The sequence below is a fragment of the Balaenoptera acutorostrata genome, chromosome 6 (genome assembly GCF_949987535.1).
Source record: "Balaenoptera acutorostrata chromosome 6, mBalAcu1.1, whole genome shotgun sequence".
Classification (NCBI taxonomy): Eukaryota; Metazoa; Chordata; class Mammalia; order Artiodactyla; family Balaenopteridae; genus Balaenoptera; species Balaenoptera acutorostrata.
Genome location: NC_080069.1, coordinates 89,021,765 through 89,043,393, shown reverse-complemented (window position 1 = coordinate 89,043,393; position 21,629 = coordinate 89,021,765). Strand labels below are relative to the sequence as shown.

The 21,629-nt window shown below is 40.6% G+C and overlaps 1 protein-coding gene across 11 annotated transcripts in view; it reads left to right on the top strand.

Annotated features, from left to right (window-relative positions):
* RNF38 (ring finger protein 38) overlaps positions 1-21,629 on the top strand; it is a 125,357-nt gene that overhangs the window by 48,131 nt on the left and 55,597 nt on the right. For 4 of the 11 annotated variants that reach the window (XM_057548637.1, XM_057548636.1, XM_057548635.1 and 1 more), the window contains exon 2: positions 3,488-3,558. The exons of 1 other annotated variant lie outside the window; for it this stretch is intronic. In XM_057548637.1, the coding sequence (XP_057404620.1) occupies positions 3,488-3,558 (71 nt within the window). Of the gene's footprint in view, positions 1-3,487; positions 3,559-15,340; positions 15,364-15,512; positions 15,873-15,923; positions 16,159-21,629 lie in introns of those variants that run through there. 6 more of the 11 variants (XM_057548639.1, XM_057548640.1, XM_057548641.1 and 3 more) reach the window with 5 other exon arrangements.

The following is a 21,629-nucleotide window of genomic DNA, read 5'->3' as shown; positions in this document are numbered from 1 at the left end:
CGTTGCGGGGCACAGGCTCCAGACGCGCAGGCTCAGTAGTTGTGGCTCACGGGCCCAGTTGCTCCGTGGCATGTGGGATCTTCCCAGACCAGGGCTCGAACCAGTGTCCCCTGCATTGGCAGGCAGACTCTCAGCCACTGCGCCACCAGGGAAGCCCCTTTTAATTTTATTGAAGTCCATTTTACCATTTTTTTCTTGATGGATTATGCTTTGGTGTCAAGCCAAGGACACTTAGATTTTTTCCTGTTATCTTCTAGAAGTTTTATAGTTTTGTGTTTTACATTTAGGTCTATGATCCATTTTGAGTTAATTTTTGTGAAAGGTGTATGGTTAGTGTCTAGGTTCTTTTTTTTTGTATGTGGATGTCTATTCATTTATTTTTAATACTCTCTTTTGGAAGAGATTTTTAAGTTGCTAAATAATGTATCTCAACCTTCATCTTTCCAACTTCATGGAGTCCAAGTTTTTGACAATGGTCCCAAATGGTGGTCTCCCTCATAGTTATTAGATGGTATTATGTGAACTATTTCTAACAAAGTTTCATTTTTCTTAGACTGTGTCCAAGAGAAACACACATAACATGATACATTAAATACAGCGGTTTTGCATAAGAGTAAGATAAATGTCTGTTTTGGTACCTCTTTGAAAGGTATCTAAATGTATGCTTATAATCATCAGTTCTTAGGGTTCTTTTCACCAGTCTAACTTTAGTATTACATGATATTAGACTAATAGGAGACTGAAAGTATAATTTTTACTAACTCCTTGAAACTCATCTACTGAATTTTTTTTTAATAATTCAGATTTTTAAAAAAATTATTTTATTTTTATTTTTGGCTGTGTTGGGTCTTTGTTGCTGCACGTGGGCTTTCTCTAGTTGCGGCCAGCGGGGGCTACTCTTCGTTGCGGTGCGTGGGCTTCTCATTGCGGTGGCTTGTCTTGTTGTGGAGCACGGGCTGTAGGTGCGCAGGCTTCAGTAGTTGTGGCACGTGGGCTCAGTAGTTGTGGCTCCCAGGCTCTAGAGCGCAGGCTTAGTAGTTGTAGCACATGAACTTAGTTGCTTCGTGGCATGTGGGATCTTCCCGGACCAGGGCTCGAACCCATGTCCTCTGCATTGGCAGGCGGATTCTTAACCACTGCGCCACCAGGGAAGCCCTCATCTACCGAATTTTTGACAGAATAGTTTTTGTTGTGATTAGATTTGTCATTCTACTATCCCAGGAGATTTTAGTATTTGGGAACATTGTCGTATATATATTCTTTCTTCCAAATTATGGTTGTTGAATATGTGAAATGATGTTAACTGTTATCAGTACCAGTGGGAACTCTATGGTTTATATTATTCTTATCCATAATTGTAACTTTTTGGCAACTGTACCTTCCCCCATCTCATCCTTCCCAGAATTGTCATCCAGTGGCAAAAACTTGTTAAGCTTATTAATATTTCCGAGAAATAGAAATTAGAAAGATCTTTTGATGTGATCAGACTTTTTAAAATTGTTTTTTTATGCTAATACTTTGTTGATAAATTTTCTTTTATTGAATTAGTTAAGGAATCAGGCTGAGTAGATTATAGTGACACACTATATTACATATGCTGTCAGTATGCTATATCTATATCTATATATATATATATATATATATATACACACACACACACACATATATACTGTATGTTACAACTTTAGTATTTTTATTCCTGTGTTTCAGTGAGGTTGTTTTCTTATTTTGATCCTTTTTATATTTTATAATCAATGTCATATAAAATGAGTTGGGAAACAACAGTTTATATTGGGAAGTTAGGAATAGTCACTGTCACTGGGATTATTGATTCTGTATATTTGAAGAAATTATCTGGTAAAGTTATCTAGTAAGGACTGTTTTTTTTTTTTTTGGCCGCGCTGCAAGGCTTGTAGGATCTTAGTTCACTGACCAGGGATTGAACCTGGGTTCCCGGCAGTGAAAGAAAGCGCCGAGTCCTAACCACTGGACCTGCAGGGAATTCCCCTAGGACTTTTTATCCTTTGTAGTTTTTAATAATTTTCTCTGTTATTGCCAATTATTCTCTTATTTTCTTTTTATGAATGCATAAGAGTAATATATGATAAAAATCTACCTTTAAAGTCTAAAAGAGTTATTTCAATAAGTGTAAAACAAAAATTTTTATTATTAAGAAAATGTGTCAAAGTTTAGTTGGCAGCATTCTTTCTCAAGCATATAGAATAATTGGACATCTGAATTGATGGCATTGTAAATTTTATAATTTTATTTGTTAGTGTAACGTCCACAGGAGTGACAGGGGGATGTTTTCTTAGGTTCAACTAAACATTTGCACATTCAGACTGGTAAAACTACCGTAGGTCTCACTTGGCAACGTTTATTCAGAAGGATATAGGACAGAAGCTATAACTTATCAGTAAGACAGTGGGAGTCCTCGCAGCAGTTCATTCTTTCTGAAGTGCTCTTCTCACAGCTTAGGTCTGAAGTACTCTTCTCACAGCTTAGGTTCAAAGAGATGAGATTCACATTGTGTGGTGCAGAGAACTCCGTGGGCATAGTTTCCAGGGTCTTTTGCCAGGACATACCTAATTAGGTAACATGTCATCATACTCAGAGAAGTTCAAGAACGTGGCTTCCTACTAAGTGGCTATTGTACTTCCAGTCCAGATACAATTTACTAATTTGGTAATTTCTGTCGTAAGAAATGTTGCCAGGTAACATAGGTGGCATGCTGTTTAATCAGGTTAACAGGGATTAACCCGAGGTTGAATTCTCATACATAGGGAGAACGGGTTTTGCTCATCTTTGGTCCACAGTCATGCATGCTGATTTTTTTTCATTTATGCCTTCTTGTTTTAGTATTATCATCTTTCAGAAGGTTTTTCTTACTCCAAGATTATTTTTTTAATGTCATTTGTTTTCCTATTGGTTAGAAATGTCACTGTTGTCATAGAGCAGTTATTAGGAGATAGTTCTTCAAATTAACAAATGGTTGTGTATATTAAAAATGTGTACTTTTTAAAGTAATAGAAACATATTTATAATCTTACGATTGTGTATTAGATTGTGTTATTTGTATGCTGAAAATTTATAGGGTCAATTTTTTTCTCAAAGAAAGTATGTGTAGTCTGAAAAGCAGTATACTTTTTTCTAAATAGAAGTTTGCCTATTGAAGGCTGTTGTGCTTATTTAGGTGGCCTTACTCTGAAAACTAACCACTCAGTGTAGTAGAAAGTGGTGAATTAGGGGTTTGAATAATGGGGTTCTGGTTTCAGACCTGCCACTTCACTGACTGCTCCTTTGTGCAAGTCAGCCTGTCTGTGTTTTGTTTTGCTCAAACTGCACGAATAACAATCCCTATCCTGCCTATTTCCGAGTATTGTTGAGGATTAGATGGGATGATGGATATAAAGGCACTTTTAATTGGTAAAGCAGTTTAAATGTAAGGAATTATTGCATCTTAACTTTTCCTCCCTTTCTCTTGTAGGTAGTGTTGGTGCTTCTTTTCAGTGCCAGTCCATCCATCACGACCACATTTGTCATGATGACAGTGACAAGGTGAGGTCCGTGTTGATGTCTACAATGGTGAAAATGCATGCTGCCCTTATATCACTGGATTCACTTGCATAACTCTGGTCGTAGGGGCAGAAGAGTGTGACTTGGGGGGCACAATGTTGAGATGCAGAGAGCCTTGCTGGTTTGTATGCCAGCTCACTAGACTGCTCCAGAAAACTTGCAGATAATTCCCAGGAGGTGGGCTGGACTACTGATAACCCATTTCCTTACCCCCGTTCCTGTCTCTGTCACTGCGCTTCTTTTCCTGCACAGCCTGGATGGATTATCTTAATATACGAACAGGTGCTCCCAAAGCTGATAACTATTTCAGCAATTTGTATCTGTTTCCAATTTGAAATATCTCAGACATTCCAATTTGGTTTGTTTTGTAGTTGATTGTATTATGGCTTATTCTCATGCTTACTTCTTTTTTTTTTTTGGCTCTGTTTCCAAAGCCCAATTTAAATGTTGAGGAATGACGGTGGAACCTGTCTGATTCATGCAAAAGAAGCCTGCTTTGGGCCTTTTTTATTTTTTAAATCAGGCCCAGACTTTCGGTATTTTGCTTGTGTTCTTTTTATCTCTAAAGAAACTGGTCTTTGGGGGCTTTCCAGTACTCATCAGCACCCTTGATGGCCCAGCCCTTGAAGTAGATACTAATGTGGGCTTGGTGTTTGGAACCTCTGGCTGCTGATATTGGATGGGCTTAAATTTAGTCTTTTCCATCATCAGTTTCCAGTGGTCTCCCTCCCACTTCCTGTGTCTTGTATGCAGGAATGTATCACTCCCCTGGTAGTTTGCCCAGGCAGACCAATCCAAGTGCTGTTTTTCTGTGCTGTTGTAATTAAGATCCTCCTCCCTCATCCTGTTGGAGCTCGATCAAGATGTTGGTTGATCATTGGGATTTTCCAAATGGCCTTTTTGTTCTGTGTGTTGATCTCTCTGTCTTTGTGAGCTTTGCTCAGTCAGATTTCAGTGTGTTTAAAGAGAGAGTGGTATGCTTTTAGTATTCCAGATTCTCTCTTATTATGATAGTAATCCAGAGGCATGGGTTTAACTTTTAACTTCTTTTAGAAACAAGCCACTGAAAAAGACTTCTGAACTATATAGTTAGCTCCCTAAAATTCAGTATACCACAGATTTTAGACGAGCATTTGAAAATAAGACTGATAGAAAAGGCAAAATCACTTTCGGTCAGTAATATTACAAAGAATTGTGTTACATCATTGTAAAGATGTTTGGGGGTTAAAATTTCTTTCCGCAGCTGGGTATAATATGCCTCTATCCATTGTTCATTTACAGTGGAGAAGCCAGACTATTCTCTGTTCTGTCTCCAGGTTTAGAGTCTAGAGATGAGATTTCTGTCCATTTCTGCCAGATACTTTTTATCTACTTTAAAATGGTTTTCCTCCTGATTTCTGAATCTTTGTATGACTGATTTTGTGCTTTTAGGATGGGATCTTTCCTGAAATACATGGGGGGAGGGAAGAGAAATTTTAGGGATTTTTGTCACTTGATCAGCAGATCAAAGAACTGTCAGAAACTGCTCTCCTCTCCTGCCTACCATGCATATATTTATGATGGTTTCCCAGAGGGAAGTGGAGAGAATGGATTAGGGTCTCTTGACTATATTTATAATTGATTCAACTGATTCAGTCAGCAAATAATATTTGTTGATAGGCAGCTATGTTTCTTGGCACTTAGGGAATATATCAGGATACAAAACAAAGATTGCTGTTTTTTCATGAGTGTGCAGTCTAACTGGGGGAGGCAGACAATAAAAATAAACATAACACATAAGTTATATAGTATGCTACAATAAGCACAATGGATTAAAGAAACGTACAGCAGAATAAGTGGGATGAGGACCGCCAAGAGTTGGATGTTAAAGCAACAACAAAACCTGCTGCCTGATATATGCCACTTGGATAGGTATGTGTGTTCTCTCTCTCTCTCTCTGAGAATTGAAGGGATTATAGAGTACAGCTAATTCAACCCTCTTTTTAAAATAAACTTGCAAGCTTTGACCCCAGTGGGAGAAGAGACTTGTTCAGGAGTCACCCTGGAGTGCTGCAGCTAGATCACATCTTCTATCCCTGATACAAGCCATGTAAAGTAATTGTCTAGCTATTCTGAGCACATTGTCAAAACACATATTGATGCTTTGCTTATTATCCTCACTTAGCTTTCAGGCATGGTCCATTTCTCAGATTTGGGAACAAAAGTTGATTTTTCTTAAACGTTGTCTGAATTTTAACTAATTCATGTGTGATGTGAGTGGAACCAAGGAGAAAAAGGGCCAGTCCATTTGTCGGACCTCCATTCTACAACCTTGGAAGTGGTGGCAAGCCCCCAAATTCCATGGTTTGGCTTGTTTTCCAACTTAAGTTTCTCTGCTGCTATACATCAGCTTGTAACTTACAGTGCCGGAAGGAGCTGTTTCCAGCTCTGAGGTTTACTGTTAACTACTGTGAGTTACATATTCTCATGTTCAGTTTATATTGGGCATAGCAATTCACACAAAGCCCTCCAGCAATATTTTTATATTCATTCACAATGTCATACCCCATAATTTCCAGGTAGCAAACACTTACTTATTATATATCAATATTTGAGTACCTACTATGAGCTAAGCATTGTTCTAGGCACTGGGGACAGTGTATTGAACAAAACAGACAGGAATCTTTACTCTTATGGAGCTTGCTCTCTGTAAGTGGGTTAGGGAGATGGCAAGACATAAATAAAGATACTGTTAGTTCATTTGTGTTATGAAGAATAATAAATCAGGTAAGGGATATAGGAGTATTGGGAGAAGATTACCTTCTAAACACCCTTTGAAATAGGGGTTGTTTTATCCCCATTTGTAGGTGAGGAATGTGAGACATAGATTAAGTAGTTTCCCCAAGGTTACCCAGTTAGTAAAACTGGGATTCAAACACAAGCTACCTAATTCAGAGTCTGTACTTGACCATCTGAAGAAATCTGTTCCTAATGTAGCTTTACCCACTCAACTCTGACATGCTCAGGAGAAAATATCTTCAAGTGGAGAAGGCCCTGGAGAATCACAGTGAACCAAGTCACTTGGCAGGTAATCTTTGCCTGTCAGTTTTTTCTTGACCAGCTCCTTTTGGCCTCCATTGTGATTCATGACTATTTGTTACTCCAGGCTTCTCTAACCTGACACCCCTGCCCTGATTCATACTCAGAAATCTGTGCTTCTTTATAAGAAACCGCACATTGTATATTGCTGTATTGCACTGATCAAATGTGATGGTTATGTAGAAGCAGTTTAAAAGTATAAAGAATAACACAAAAATGTGATTGTGATAGCATATTTATGTTTCACTTAGATATTGAAGTTAACCTTAATCAGCTAATGTCACCTTGGGATTATTAAGTAGTCATCTTCACAGTGAGAACAAGCTTGACATGGGGGATTAGGTCTGTCCTGAGAATGAGATAAAACATTGAACAATTTGGTAAAAGGAGACTATTCCTTCAGGTGAGATGAATTAATTTGTAGCCTCAATGGTACACTCTTCCATAGTGGCCTGGTAATACTTCTGGGAAGGCTGGCCATTTGAGAGAGGGAAATGGAGAGTTCTTTCTAAACTGCATGTGAATGGCTACTCAGAGCAGAAGTCTTTTCTGGACAAAACTTCCTTTTGCTAGCCTTCAGGCCCTTTGTCGTGGAAGACGGTACCAATCCAATTTGTGTACAGGTATTCCCACACAGACTGCTTTCAGAAAGATGGGAAATGTGCTACTGGTTTTTCTTCCATGACTATATACTTCCTTTTGTCTTAATCTTTTAAGTTTTTAGTTTTTTAAAAAATTACATGTTGATTGTAAAAAGATATGCAGCACTACCTTCAATCCCTCTCCCCAGAAGTAACAGCAATTGGAATTTTAGTATTAACCAGATTTTTAAAAATTATATTTGTGTAAAATATTTTTCATCTTTGCAAACAGTGGTTTTTAGTATATTCAAAGAATTGTTTATCTATCTCTACTATCTAATTTTAGAACACTTATCACCACCACCCCCAAAAAAACCTATACCCATTAACAATCACTCCCCATTATTCCTTCCCGCCAGCTCCTGGCAACCACTAATCTTTCTGTCTCTATGGATTTGCCTGTTCTAATCACACAATATGTGGCCTTTTGTGTCTGGCTTCTCTCACTTAGCATGATGATTTCATGGGTTTGTCTATGTTGTAGCATAAATCAGTACTTCATTCCTTTTTATGGGTGAATAATATTCCACTGTGTGGATCTAGCACATTTTGTTTATCAATTCCCCAGTTAGTGGATATTTGTTTGCATGCTTTGGTTATTGTGAATAACACTGCTGTGAACATTTGCCTGTGAGTGTGTTTTTGTTTTCACATGATTTTAACACTTTGAGGATCTGCCAAACTTTTCCAAAGTGGCTGCACCATTTTGCATTCCAACAAATGCTTGAGGGTTCCAATTTCTTCACATACATGCCAATACTTTTTTCCTGGTTGTCTTTTATAGATTGATTGATTGCTGCTTTGGTTCTTTGTTGCTGTGTGCAGCTTTCTCTAGTTGCAGCAAGCGGGGGCTACTCTTCGTTGCGGTGCACGGGCTTCCCATTGCGGTGGCTTCTCTTGTTGCAGAGCACGGGCTCTAGGCACACGGGCTTCAGTAGTTGTGGCTTGCGGGCTCTAGAGCGCAGGCTCAGTAGTTGTGGCGCACGGGCTTAGTTGCTCCGCGGCATGTGGGATCTTCCCGGACCAGGGCTCGAACCGGTGTCCCCTGCATTAGCCAGTGGATTCTTAACCACTGCGCCACCAGGGAAGCCCCTAGTTGTCTTTTAAATTATAGCCACTGTAATGAGTGTGAAGTGGCATCTTATTGCGGTTTTAATTTGCATTTCTCTAGTGACTAACTATGCTGAGTATCTTTTTATATGTTTATTGGCCATTCCTAAATCTTCTCTGGTCAGTTAAAAAATGTCAGGGCTTCCCTGGTGGCGCAGTGGTTGAGAATCTGCCTGCTAATGCAGGGGACACGGGTTCGAGCCCTGGCCTGGGAAGATCCCACATGCCGCAGAGCGGCTGGGCCCGTGAGCCACAACTGCTGAGCCTGCGCGTCTGGAGCCTGTGCTCCGCAACGAGAGAGGCCCGCGCATCGCGATGAAGAGTGGCCCCCGCTTGCCACAACTGGAGAAAGCCCTCGCACAGAAACGAAGACCCAACACAGCCAAAATCAATCAATCAATCAATCAATCAAAACATACGCATCTGATTCAAGATCCTCATAAAAAAAAAAAAAAAAAAAAAAAAAGAAATCTGCTTTAAAATATAAACCACCAGGACTTTAATTATAAAAAAAAAAAAAAAAAATGTCAGTTAAAGGTCCTTTTATTGTTCTTGCCCCTTGTGCTTAAAAAATCTCCCTATGCCTCGTATTATTATTATTTTATTTATTTATTTATTTATTGCTTGCTTGCTTGCTGCGTTGGGTCTTCGTTGCTGCACGCGGGCTTTCTCTAGTTGCGGTGAGCGGGGGCTACTCTTCGTCGTGCTTCTCATTGCGGTGGCTTCTCTTTGTCGTGGAGCACAGCCTCTAGGCACGAGGGCTGCAGTAGTTGTGGCTCACGGGCTCTAGAGCGCAGGCTCAGTAGTTGTGGCACACAGGCTTAGTTGCTCTGCGGCATGTGGGATCTTCCCGGACCAGGGCTCAAACCTGTGTCCCCTGCATTAGCAGGCGGATTCTTAACCACTGGACCACCAGGGAAGTCCGTATGCCTCGTATTATATCGTTACATGTGTTCCATTAGGGAAATGTGGGGAAATAGAATATGTCATAAGTAACTGTACCATCTTTCAATAGATAACACTCTTAACATACATTTTTTTCTTCAAATTTTTCTTTGCATTCTCTGCATGGTTAAAACAAAACTAAAGCACTGATTATCTATGGCCGTGTAATGAATTACCCTAAAACTCAGTGGTGCAAAGCATATCTTTTAGTATCTTTCATGGTTCTGGGGTCTTCTGTGCTCAGCTAGGTGGGCTCTTGCTTGGAATTTCTCATGCAGTTGCAGTCAGATGGTGGCTAAGGTTGGAGTCATCTCGATGTCTTCACTCACATGTCTGATGGTTGATGCTGGTTGTCAGCTGGGACTTCAACTGGGGCCCTCAGCCTGAGCACCTATATGTAGTATGGGCTTCCTCACAGTATGGTAGCTTTGATTCTAAGAGTGACTGTCCCAAGAGGACCACACAGGTGCTGTATGGCCTTTTATGACCTAACTTCAGAAGTCACAAAGCTTCACTTCCACCATAGTTACAGGCCTGCCCAAATTCAAGAGGAGGGAGCATCAATCCTACCACTGGGGAGGAATGTCTACATAATAAGAAGAGAATGAAGGATGGGAGAACGTTTCATGGCCATCTTGAAAAATATAATCTGCACATTATATATACATGAAACATCAGTTAAAATGTCTACATAATGTTCCACCATAAGGGTTCATGGTAATTTATTTAACTTGTCTTTAATTGTGGAGCTTTAGGTCATTTTTTAAAAATTGTGCATTTATTCATTCAGCAAATGAAAGTGCCTACTATGTGCCAGGGATAATTGAGTCACCAGGGTACCATGGTGAAAAGACTGACAAAGAAGGTCCTTGTTCTTTGGGTGCTTATTTTTTGTGGATGGGACAGAAAATGAACTGTATATGTAAACCAGTAAATAATCAGATACTCTTAAGCACTGTGCAAGTAATTGGGCAGTTGGCTACTCTAGATAAGGTGTTAGGGAAGGCCTTTAAGAAGGTGACACTTAAGCTAAGATCTGACAGATGGAAAAGAACAAATCGAGAAAATCTGGGCCATAGGAGAACATGCTAGGGAGAGGAAACAGCTAGTGCAAAGGCCATAAGGCTAGAAATTGAAACAAACAGAAGGAAAGCTGATGTGCCCAAGCAAGGTGGATGAGGGAGGAAGTGGTGGTATGAGATGAGGTTGAAGGGGTAGGCACAGACTAGATCAAGTGGATCTTGGTAAGCCAGGGAAAGAAGTTTCAATTCTGTGTATTATGGAAGCCTTTGGAAGGTTTTAAGCAAAGAGTGATGTTATATTTTTTTAAATATCCCTTTTCCTGTTGTGATAAGAATTTTAAAAAATTGTGGTAAAATCTGCAATATAAAATTTACCATCTTAACCATTTTTAGGTGTACAGTTCAGTAGTGTTAATAAGTACATTCATATCGTACAGCCAATCTGTAGAACTCTTTTATGTTGCAAAATGCAAACTATATCCGTTAAACAATAATTCATTCTCTTCTCCCCCCAACCCTTGGCAGTCGCCCTTCTAATTTCTGTCTCTGAATTTGAGTGCTCTATGTACCTCATACAAGTGAAGTCTTTTTGTGACTGACTTAGCATAATGTTGTCAAAGTTCATCCATGTTGTAGCATGCCTCAGAACTTCCTTCCTTTTAAAGGCTGAATAATATTCCATTGTATGTGTATAATACATTTTGCTTATTCATCCATGGATGGCCACTTGGGTTGCTTCCACGTTTTGGCTATTGTGAATAATGCTGCTGGAACATAGGTGCACAAATATCTCTTTTAGACCCTGCTTTCAACTCTTTTGGGTATATGCCTAGAAGTGGAATTGCTAGATCATTTCTTTCTTTCTTTCTTTCTTTTTTTTTTTTTTTTCTATTTTTAATGTTTTGAGGAACCACTATTTTGTTTTCCAAAGTGACTGCACCATTTTACATTCCCATCAGGAGTGCGCAAGGATTCCAGTTTTTCCACATCCTTGTCACCACTTGTTGTTTTCTGTTTTTACTTGTTTTGTTTAATAGTAGCCATCCTAATGAGTGTGAGGTAGTAACTCATTGTGGTTTTGATTTGTATTTCCCTCCTGACTAGTGATGTTGAACATATTTTTATGTGCTTACTGGACATTTGTACGTCTTTGGAGATGTGTCTATTTCAGTGCTTTACCCATTTTATAATCAGGTTTTGGATTTTGTTTGGTTGTAGTTCTTTATATATTCTGGATATTAACCTCTTATCAGACATGATTTGCAAATATTTTCTCCTGTTCCGTAGGTTGCCTTTTCACTCTGTTGCACTGATGTTTTCATTTTGAAGTAATCCAATTTATCTATTTTTTTCTCTTGTTGCCTGTGAGTTTCAGAATGAGATCTTCCTTATATATGTCCTAAGATTATAATTGTTTTTCTTTTGTTAGGAATAAGGAAAAGGGACTTCCCTGTTGGTCTAGTTGGTTAAGACTCCGTACTTCCAATGCAGGGGGCATGGGTTCGATCCCTTGTCGGGGAACTAAGATCTTGCATGCTGCTCGGTGCGGCCAAAAAAAAAAAAAAAGAAAAGAAAAGAAAAAAGAAATAAGGAAAAGACAGAAAATCTGACAAGAAATCCATAACTACTAAAGAAATCTAATTCCAAGTTCAGATAGCTAACCAGCAAATTCTACCAAACATTTAAAGGAGGCATAACACCAATCTTATAGAAACTCTTGTAGAGAATAGAAAAAGAGAATACTCTGTGATTCATTTTCTGAGGCTAGCATAATATCTGTAACAAAACTTGATAAGGACATTACAAAAAATGGAAAATAACAGCTAATCTCACTTAAGAACACAGATGTAAAAAGCAAACCAAATCCAACAATATATAAAAAGAGTAGTGCGATAATGACATGATTTTATTAGGAATGTAAAATTGGTTTAACCTCCAAAAAACAATCAAGGTAAACCCAGTAACAGAAAATCCATGATTATCTCATATACAGAAAATTTTGATGAAATTAAATATCCATTTTATGATAAACTTTTAACAAATTTGAAATAAAAAAGAACTCCCTTGATTTGCTAAAGGAATCTACAAAAAACCTACGGCCAACACCATACTTAACGGTGAAATGTTGGAAGCTTTCCAGTTTTGGAATAAGACGAAGATGCATGCTCTCACTGTATCTATTTAGCATTGTACTGGAGGTCCTAGCAAGTGCAGACAAGAGGAAAACACGTTGGAAAGAAAGAAATTGAAGAGTCATTTTCTGCCAACAGGACTGTATACGTAGAAAACTGAAAAAAAATTAACAAAACTATTATAATTAATAATTATATATAAAACCTAGAATAGACCCTAGAACAAATGTGCAAGACCTCTACAGAAAACTGTGAAGCATTATTGAAAAAATCAACAACTTGGGTAAATAGAAGGGTTCATCTTACAGATTGAAGATTCAATATTGTAAAGATATCAATACCACCTAATTTATCTCTGGATCCCATGCTGCCCAATAAAAAATCTCAGCTGTCATTCCCATGTGTTAGACTGGTAGGGCACCAGGGTAGACAATCCCAGTGACCAGATACATTTGAAGGAACTGCAGTATCTTCCTGTTTGGTAAGCAACATATTGGTATATTTTTATTTTAGAAGTTGAGGGGACTTAAATGACTTAGGTACCCCAGGAAGAAGTTTTTAGTAGGTATTCACAGTTTTCATTTCTGTTATGAAAACGAATTTTAAAGGGCAGTCTTGGAGTCAGAATTCTCAAAAGTTCTTGCTACAAGCAACTACTTTTCGCACAAGTGCTGTACTGTCCCCTAGCCACATGTGACTATTTAAACAATCCTGGTTAATGCATTAGTTGCACTAGCCCCATTTCAGGTGCTCACTCAGTAGCTATATGTATGTAGCTAATGGCTACCCTTTGGATGCTGCAGATGTTGAACATTTCCATCATTGCAGAAAGATCCATTGGACACCTCTCCAACAAGGCTTCCCACCTTTTTGGACCGACACCAAGTAGAATTTTAGGTGGACTGGGGTTGAGCCACTGCTCTGGTATAAAATTTACTTCCTGCCACATTAGGTGGTCAGTGGCCCACCTTAAAACATAACCCACTCATCAGGTGTTTATTAGCAGGGTACCAGATTTTCTGGTTAAGAAAATCAATTAGAAAAGAAATTGCAGTACAAATTTCCAACTATTCAACCTTGAGGTGTGGGAGCATTGTTTACATGTAGACAGACTTCTTAGTGAAGCCTTCAGATCCCAGTTAACTAAGATCTCAGCCATTTGAGAAGGGTTCTCAAAGAGTGCCTGACAGAGGATTGGCTGAAGCCCAGGGGGAATTCACATAAGCTTAAGGGTTAGGAACCCTGGAGGACTGTAATAGATATTTGCTGCTGAAATTCAGCACTTGAGGAACCTGACTCTTAGGATTGGACAGCTTCCAAGTGGTAATTTCCCTCCCTGTTCCCAGTTTTTGTCTCTATTTCCCCCTCTCATTACATAGCCCATGTCCAAGTAAACAAGAAAAGCTGTTTCAGGGTGGTCTGTATTATGTAAGGCAGCTTGTATAGCTGAGATTCTGTTGGAAGATCTGTAATGCTAGGTGAATCCACAGCAGTAAAGGGGGTATTGTGGGGGATCCAGATGTTAGAAGTGGATTACGTTGGATGCACCTAAAGGTGTGGTTGGGATTTATGACTCTGTACTGTGAAATGAGGGGGAAAAAAAAAACCTTAAAAGTTTAGATGTAATCATCTCCAAATTGGCTGCTTTGGAAGACCAGCAGAGAGGGCTTTGGGAGAAGAGTCAGCTAGATAACTGGGCTACATAATGGGGGCGTGGGGCTGGGGGAGGGGACTTGTTCATGGGGGCCTGTTATCTCATTCTAGCCTCTCTTTGTCCAGGAGTTGTAAAAACCTGTGATGTTATTGCTGGAACTTTGAATTCAGCAGTTGCTAAGCACCTGCTGTTGTATTTCAGGCTGTAGGTTTAGACCTTAGGGTTACAGAGTCAAAACAGGTCGCCCAGTGTGATATGGGAGACAGATGTTCACAAATAATTACCCTTTCGTGTTATTCATATCAATGCATAGAGGTTCACAGGGTCCTGGAACATCATTTTAGTCTGGTTCCCTGATTTTCTACAGAAGGCAGCTGAGGCCCACAGCAGGAAGGAGACTGGTTTAAGTAATGCCAAAAGAACCAGAACCTGGGTTTTTTGATGATTGGACTGAAATATGATCACCATCCTTGAAGACATAATTCCTATCTGCTTTAAACCCACTTCTTCGATCATGTCCCCTTGACTGCCCTCTTTTCCTCCGATACCATTTAAACTATTTTGTCCTTGTATTTATTGCGCTTTTATGGAAGATCTTACTTCCTCTTTTAGATCTCGAACGTGATTAGGACAGGCACCATGCCAGCTTCGGTCTTCGTACCTATCTCATTTCCTGTTCTCAGCACAATATGAATAACTGTTTAATTGAGCCTTACAGTAGGACAAGTTGGGTTTGAACCTGCCTCTCCATTGAGAGACGTTGGCCAAAGACACCTTGGCCAAATCACCTCTCTCTACGTCAATAAAAATTCCTAACATTTGGGCCACATGAATACATACTATATTGGGAATTTGAGTGAGGTCAATTACTGTTTGATGGCTGAGTTCTGGAGGCGGTACGCACGGACTTGCAGCAACACTTGGGGAGAAATACATAGAACTCGTAGACTCGGCCCGCCCGCGGCCCGGCGTAGCGGCAGCCTTTCCGGGCGCCAGGCGCGGGGGGGCGGGGCGGGGCGGGGCTGCGCAGGGGTGCGGCGCGACGGCTCTGTTGCCGGAACTACTCCGGGTCGCGCGCCTGGACGAACGTAGCCCTCCCCGCCCCCTCCCCCCGCGGGTGGAAACAAAGGGGGCTCAGCGCGCGGCGATCAGCCGTGGGGGAAAGGGGCGGAGCGACTGGCGGTCTCGCGCCCTGGGATCGCGAGGTTTGTTCCGGAGAGGGGGCAGGGTGGGGTGGGAGCGACCCAGACCCGAGAAGTGGGAGGGCCGTGTGCTCGCGCATCTTGCGGCCTAGCGGCGGGGGGCGTCGCTTGCGCGCGCAGCGGAGGGTACTGCGCCGGCGCGTCCGGTACGCGAGCACCGGGGAGGGGCGCAGCGGGGCGGGGCCCCCCTCGTGCAGCGGTGCTGGGTCGTGCGGCGGCCGGGGCGGTTAGGGCGCGGGGGCAGAGAGGATGGAGCCCCCGAGGCGTTAGCCGACTTTTGTCAGCTCTGGGCGTGCAGCCGTCGTTTCTTGGCGCGGCCCGTGTGATGGTGCTGGGAGGAAGGAAGCGCCGTGATAGCGCCTCGGTCGGAGCCCGGGTTGCAGGGTTGAGAAGGCCCGGGAACAGAGGATCTGGCGAGCTGGCCGCTGGCTGGACGAGCGGTCACAATAGGAGGCGGTGGCCCGGCGAGGAGCCGCGGGAGTAGCCCCGCAGGGCGGAGCCTTCCTTTGCAGGTACTGGCTGCCGCAGCCGTTGGTTCCCGCACGAGGGCGGGACGGGCCGAGCCTTGGGCCGTTGGGAGCCTGCGGGGCCGCGCTAGAGATGAGGTTGCTTGGTGTTCAGCGGGGCGCGGCCGGGCCGCCCGGCGCTCTTTGTTCCCGAGGCAGAGGCGAGGAGGTGCGGGCACAGCCCTCGGGAGCGCCGGCCCGCCGCGTCTGGCAGATGGCCTCGCTCTTTCGCTCCCTCCCTTTTTGCCCAGGCGCAGGTGAAATGATGTCACTCAGGAGAACGCAGAACCCGGTAAGAAGGGTCCTGTCTCCGTCCTTGTGACGCCGCGGGTTTCTGAACGGGCTGCGTTTTGTTCTCAGGGGATGGGAATTCTTCCTTTCAGGGCTGAAGAATGAAAGAGATTGATTTTGAGCCGAGAGTTTTTCAGAGTATCGAGGGCCAAAGAGAATAAAGTTTTCGTTTACGTGTGTAGGACTTGTAAGACCTTGTTTTTTTTTTATGCTCCAAAATGATGTATACTATTAACATTAAAAGTTGGGTATGTTAGTTCTTGCACCGTAAATAGAAACGAATAATGTAATATTGAATTGCCTTTTCTCTTTTCTTACGAGGCGCACTTAATATACGAAAATTTAAGTGTATGCAAATCATTCACAGTCGTTTATTACCTTAGAATTGCAGGCCTTTTTGGATACTATTTGGCCTCGATTGCAGATACTGCTGTTAACACAGTTACCGCAAAATTCCTTTAAGTAGGTAGCAGCCCTGGTAACTAGTCTTAAATTTTTTTTTAAATCCATTCTCTCAGTTTTTAAGAAATCAAAACTTAATGAGGATCTAGGGACAGTTGGGATCAAAGTAAAATTGTTTCTGTCTTCCATTAGGAAGAAATTGGGCTTCTATAGAAGTAACAATACAAGACCAAATATAAGGATCAGATCAGTTGCATTGCAGCTGGCATGTGTGCAATACTTGCAGTAAATAGATGAAAATTACTGACTAGATTTTTAAGTAGGAATTGTATCATTTAATATACTCCAGCTCTTGCTGGCTCATAAATGTATTGGCATAGTATATTTCACTTTTGAAAACCTATTAAACCTTAAATCTATTCATTATAGGGGTTCAATTTTAAGTTGATATTTGTAATTTTCTGTAAGGCTTGTTTCTAAAAGACTTGGTAGCCTTGAGAGGCTATAGTTGAATAAATTTTGCCACAAATTAGCCACGTGCTCCTCAAGTCCTCATCTGTAAAATATGAGAGTTGGATTTAAATGTTCTCTGTGGTCCCTCCACTTCTGATATCTTCTGTGACTCTGGAAGGTAGTGTGTTTCTGTACTTGTTGAGTTTTATATACCCATCCAATTTTTATAGCTAAACTTAAGTTGGAAGTTATTAATCTGAGTAAATATTGAGAATTTTCTTTACTAGAGCAACCTGATTTTTGAGCAAGGGTGGACAGAGGATGGCACAGTTAGACATAATTGAATGTGTTAGCATCATAATGTGGAGCGTAGACCTGTTGTGTCTCTGCAGTTACTTTGGATGAGGCTTTTAGTTACATCGCTAGACTGTTTATTTTATTTTATTTATTTTTGGCTGTGTTGGGTCATTGTTATTGCGCGCGGGCTTTCTCTAGTTGTGGCGAGCAGGGGCTACTCTTCTTTGCGGTGCGCAGGCTTCTCATTACCGTGGCTTCTCTTGTTGCAGAGCACGGGCTCTAGGTGCGCGGGTTTCAGTAGTTTTGGCATGTGGGCTCAGTAGTTGCGGCGCACGGGCTTAGTTGCTCCGCGGCATGGGGGATCTTCCCGGACCAGGGCTCGAACCTGTGCCCCCTGCATTGGCAGGCGGATTCTTAACCACTGTGCCACCAGGGAATCCCCGGTAAGGTAGTTCTTGATTAGCCCTGTGATTGTTGTGTAGTGTCTGAGTCTAGTTACTAGTTTTCTGGTTGTTTCCTGCTAACCACATATATCAGGCATCTGTTTTCATGTAGGTTCATCTTTGGTTAAATCATAGCTTGCTTTATGTTTTCTCTCGACAGAGTGTATGGATTGTAAACACATACTTGAACTCTATAGTGGTAGTCTAGTTAATTTGTTCAGCAAATGTTAGATTCCTAACATCACATTGTCTATCTGTAGATCAAGCAAATGCTTGAACTCTATAATGAATTAACGAGTGAGTTTTGAGCAAGTAGACAAAGAGGGGCCATGTACACAGTCTTATTTTTCCCCTAGCTCTTCTGTCATTTCATGTTCCTTTTTAAAGGATCTGAACACTTTTCCTTCTCCCCTCTATGTTAGGGGTCCCTGTTGTCCTCATTTATTCCTGTTGAATTTGTCCCTCCCTAGACTGAATCTCTTTGAGGGCAAGAAATATTTCTTTTTGTTTTCACAGCATCTAGCACATGGTAGACATGCAGTAAGTATTTGAATTAATTGTGACTTTTATTCAGTAAGACTTATAAAGCACTCAGTCACACTTCATCTTTTCAAATGTGTGTATGTGTGTGTATATATGTATAAATTTTTTATTGATTTGGACTGGTCATGGTCTAGATATTTTCCAAATCCATGTAATTCTTAAGAGATAAATCTTGAAAAGATGGTTTAGAGCAATCTACTTTGAGGTTACCAGAGTAAGTAAAATGATTTTAGACATACTTCCTTGAGGGGAAAATAATCCTTGTGCATGCAAATCTGGATTGTGGAAGTGAAGGAAAGAAAAATTTATTAAAAGAATGTGTAAATCTTAACTTTTCCTAACCTTTATGTTCACCTGCTCGGTACATGTAATGGTTAGAGACTTCCTTAGTTGCACGTGCCTCCCTTCCCCCCTTTCCCATTAATTTGTTGGACTGTGGGGTGAGAAAGGAGGGTGGATCCTTTCAGCTATTTTCACCAGCCCTGGTTCTGCTCTGTTCCCAGAAAGACATGGGCCCATTTTGTTGTTTGCCTTAACTCAAGAATGGGAATAATAGTTTATTTTAAAAAAAGAGTGTCCCATTGCTGGACAGTAATGGTCCTTCCCCAGTAAGTAGTACCAGTTCTTGAATGGTTTAATGACTGCATAATAGTCCACCAAGCACACATACCATAATCTCACTTAACAAATACTTATTTGTTAAACATTTAGGTTACTTCTAGTTCTCTTTTAAATTGTTGCTGTAATGTGATGAACATATTTGTGCTTATGGCTTTTCTCATATTTTGGAATATAATCTCAGAATTTGTCAGATTCGAACTGTTGTTAATGAAATCTCCTTGATTACTTTCCAGGAGATTAATATTTGCCATCATGGAAGTAGTGAGAATATTTGGATTTTTAGATAATTTGGATTCGACCTCTTCATTTTTTAGGTACCCAGACTGGGACCTAGAGGAGTAAGGCACTTGTTGGAGTCAACGTTGACCAAGCACCTACCTTGTCATTTTTTGTTTTGTTTTTTTCCCTTTGTCTGTTAGCCTATGATTTGAGTGCCTTTGAGCAGATGGTACGCAGCTTTTGTAACAGTGAACAATTTTTTTTCTGGAGAGTAATGTGGCCATTTTGGAGAAGGCCGTTTGGCCTTTTGAGCAATTTATTTTGTGGAAAGTACATTATTTAATACTGGTCTAGAGATCATACACCTGTATATCCTCTACTTCACTTATGTGAGAAAAATGTAAATGAAGGAAGCTGTCATCAGAAGTGATTTTGGAGGAAGCAAGTTCTGGGACAATATGTGGACCTAAGTCCAATGTTATTTTTAACACAATAACTACAACAATTTTTCCACAGTAACAATAATACTACACTAACACAAAGGTTAAATTGTTGGTTATATTATGGTTACCAAGACAGGGAAAGGCCACATTAAACAGAAGATGTCCTTAAAATAGTAATGTGTTATTGCTTAAAAGGTTAAACTGTTTTCTATAATTCTAGTCTTGTGAAACAGAAAACAGTTATGCTGGGTGAATTAGTCATATAGTTGTATGTAAATAAACATTAGAAATGAGAAGTGTAGGGAGTTGCAGATTCAGTCCCATCTCAGGAATGTTTTCATGGCAGGACTTTTTAAATAAATATAGGTGCATCCTGAGAGAAGGCTGAAGTTACCATGTCTTTGTAATGCTCAGCAGTTTGTAGGTTAGGGAAAAATAGAACTGTATTGATTTTCAGATATAGTATAACCTCAGTAATCTTAACTGAGGGAGAGTTAGGGAAGTAGTGGAAGTCAGAAACAACTTACAAGGAAACATTTATTTTTAAATGTTTAAAATAGCTTTAAATAGGCATTGTGGAATAATTGTTCCTTACTAATCCAACTAGGTAGATTATAAAGAAGAATGTTACTTTTAAAATTCTTCAGTTAGAAGGTGGTTTAGTGGGTTGAGTCTGAACCTTAGAGCCAGATAGACTTGGCTTCAAATTATGGCTCTGGTGTTTATGAGATGTTTCGCTTTAAGCAAGTTGGTTAACCCTAACTTGCAGTATGTAAAGATCAGAAAGCCCAGTTTGGTTCCTGGCATGAAGTTTACTATTACCAGATTGAGGTTTTAAAAACTGCTGTATTGCTTAGATAAAAAGTCATCTTTCATAATTAAACTAATACAGCTAGATTTTGGAGAAGAAACTCCTTGAGTATGGCACAACAGTTTTCATTCTATTATGTACATGTATGTTATGTTAGTTTTCTATTGTGTGTAACAAATAACCACAAACTTAGTAGCTTAAAACACAAATCTATTATCTCACAGTTTCCATGGATTGAAGTCCTGGTATGGGTTAGCTGTAGAGTCTTCTGTTCGGGGTCTTATTTGGCTGGAGCTGTGATTTTTATTAGAGACTTGATGGCCTCTTCCAAGCTCACTGTTGTTGGTGTAATGTGGTTCTTGTGATTATAGGGCTGAGGTTCCCCCACTTTCTTGCTGGCTGTCCACTGGTGACCATTCTCAGTTCCTAGGTGCCCTCAGGTCTCTTACCACATGGCCCCCTTCATATGACTTCTCAAAACACAGCAGCTTAGTCTATAGGGTTGGCAGGAGAATCTCTTTAGGAAGGGCTCAACTTCTCTTTTGAGAGCTTTCTCTGATTGTCAGGCCTACCCAAGGTAATCTCCCCTTTGATTAACTTAGAATTCAGTGACTTGGAATCTTAATTATATTTGAAAATCCCTTCACCTGTGTGAAAGGGTTTGTGTAATTTAGGTCATATAATTTAACCTAATCATGGGAATGAAATTCACCATATTTACAGTCCTACCCACACACCAGGGAGGGATGGATTATACAAGAGATATACACCAGAGGTGGGAATCTTGGAGACCATCTTAGAATTCTCTCTTCCCTTCTCTCCCCCTACTCTCCCCGCTTACCCCCGCAAGGACCAGGATTTGCCAATTTTTTACTTACATATTACTGAAATCTGTTTTCCCAGCCAGCTCTTGTACTAGCAGTTTGTGAGACTGCTTTAGGTATGATAGTTGAAGGTAGATGGCCTTGTTAAAACACTCTTCAAATGTACTTATTGTGCAAAGTGTAAGCTTAAGATTGCAGAAAGAACATGAAGCCTACATCAAGGAACAGACCATTTTGAGAGACAAGAGAATTGCTTTAAAGTGGCAAAAGCACTCCTTACATTGAATGAGTCAGGAATGTGAAAAATACTTCTTCCTTTGAAATATTTTCTACTCTTGCCCTCAGATAAACCCAAGGCTCCTACCTCTATTCTAATTTTTGCCTGTATTATGGCATTTAAAACATTTTTCTGTAGT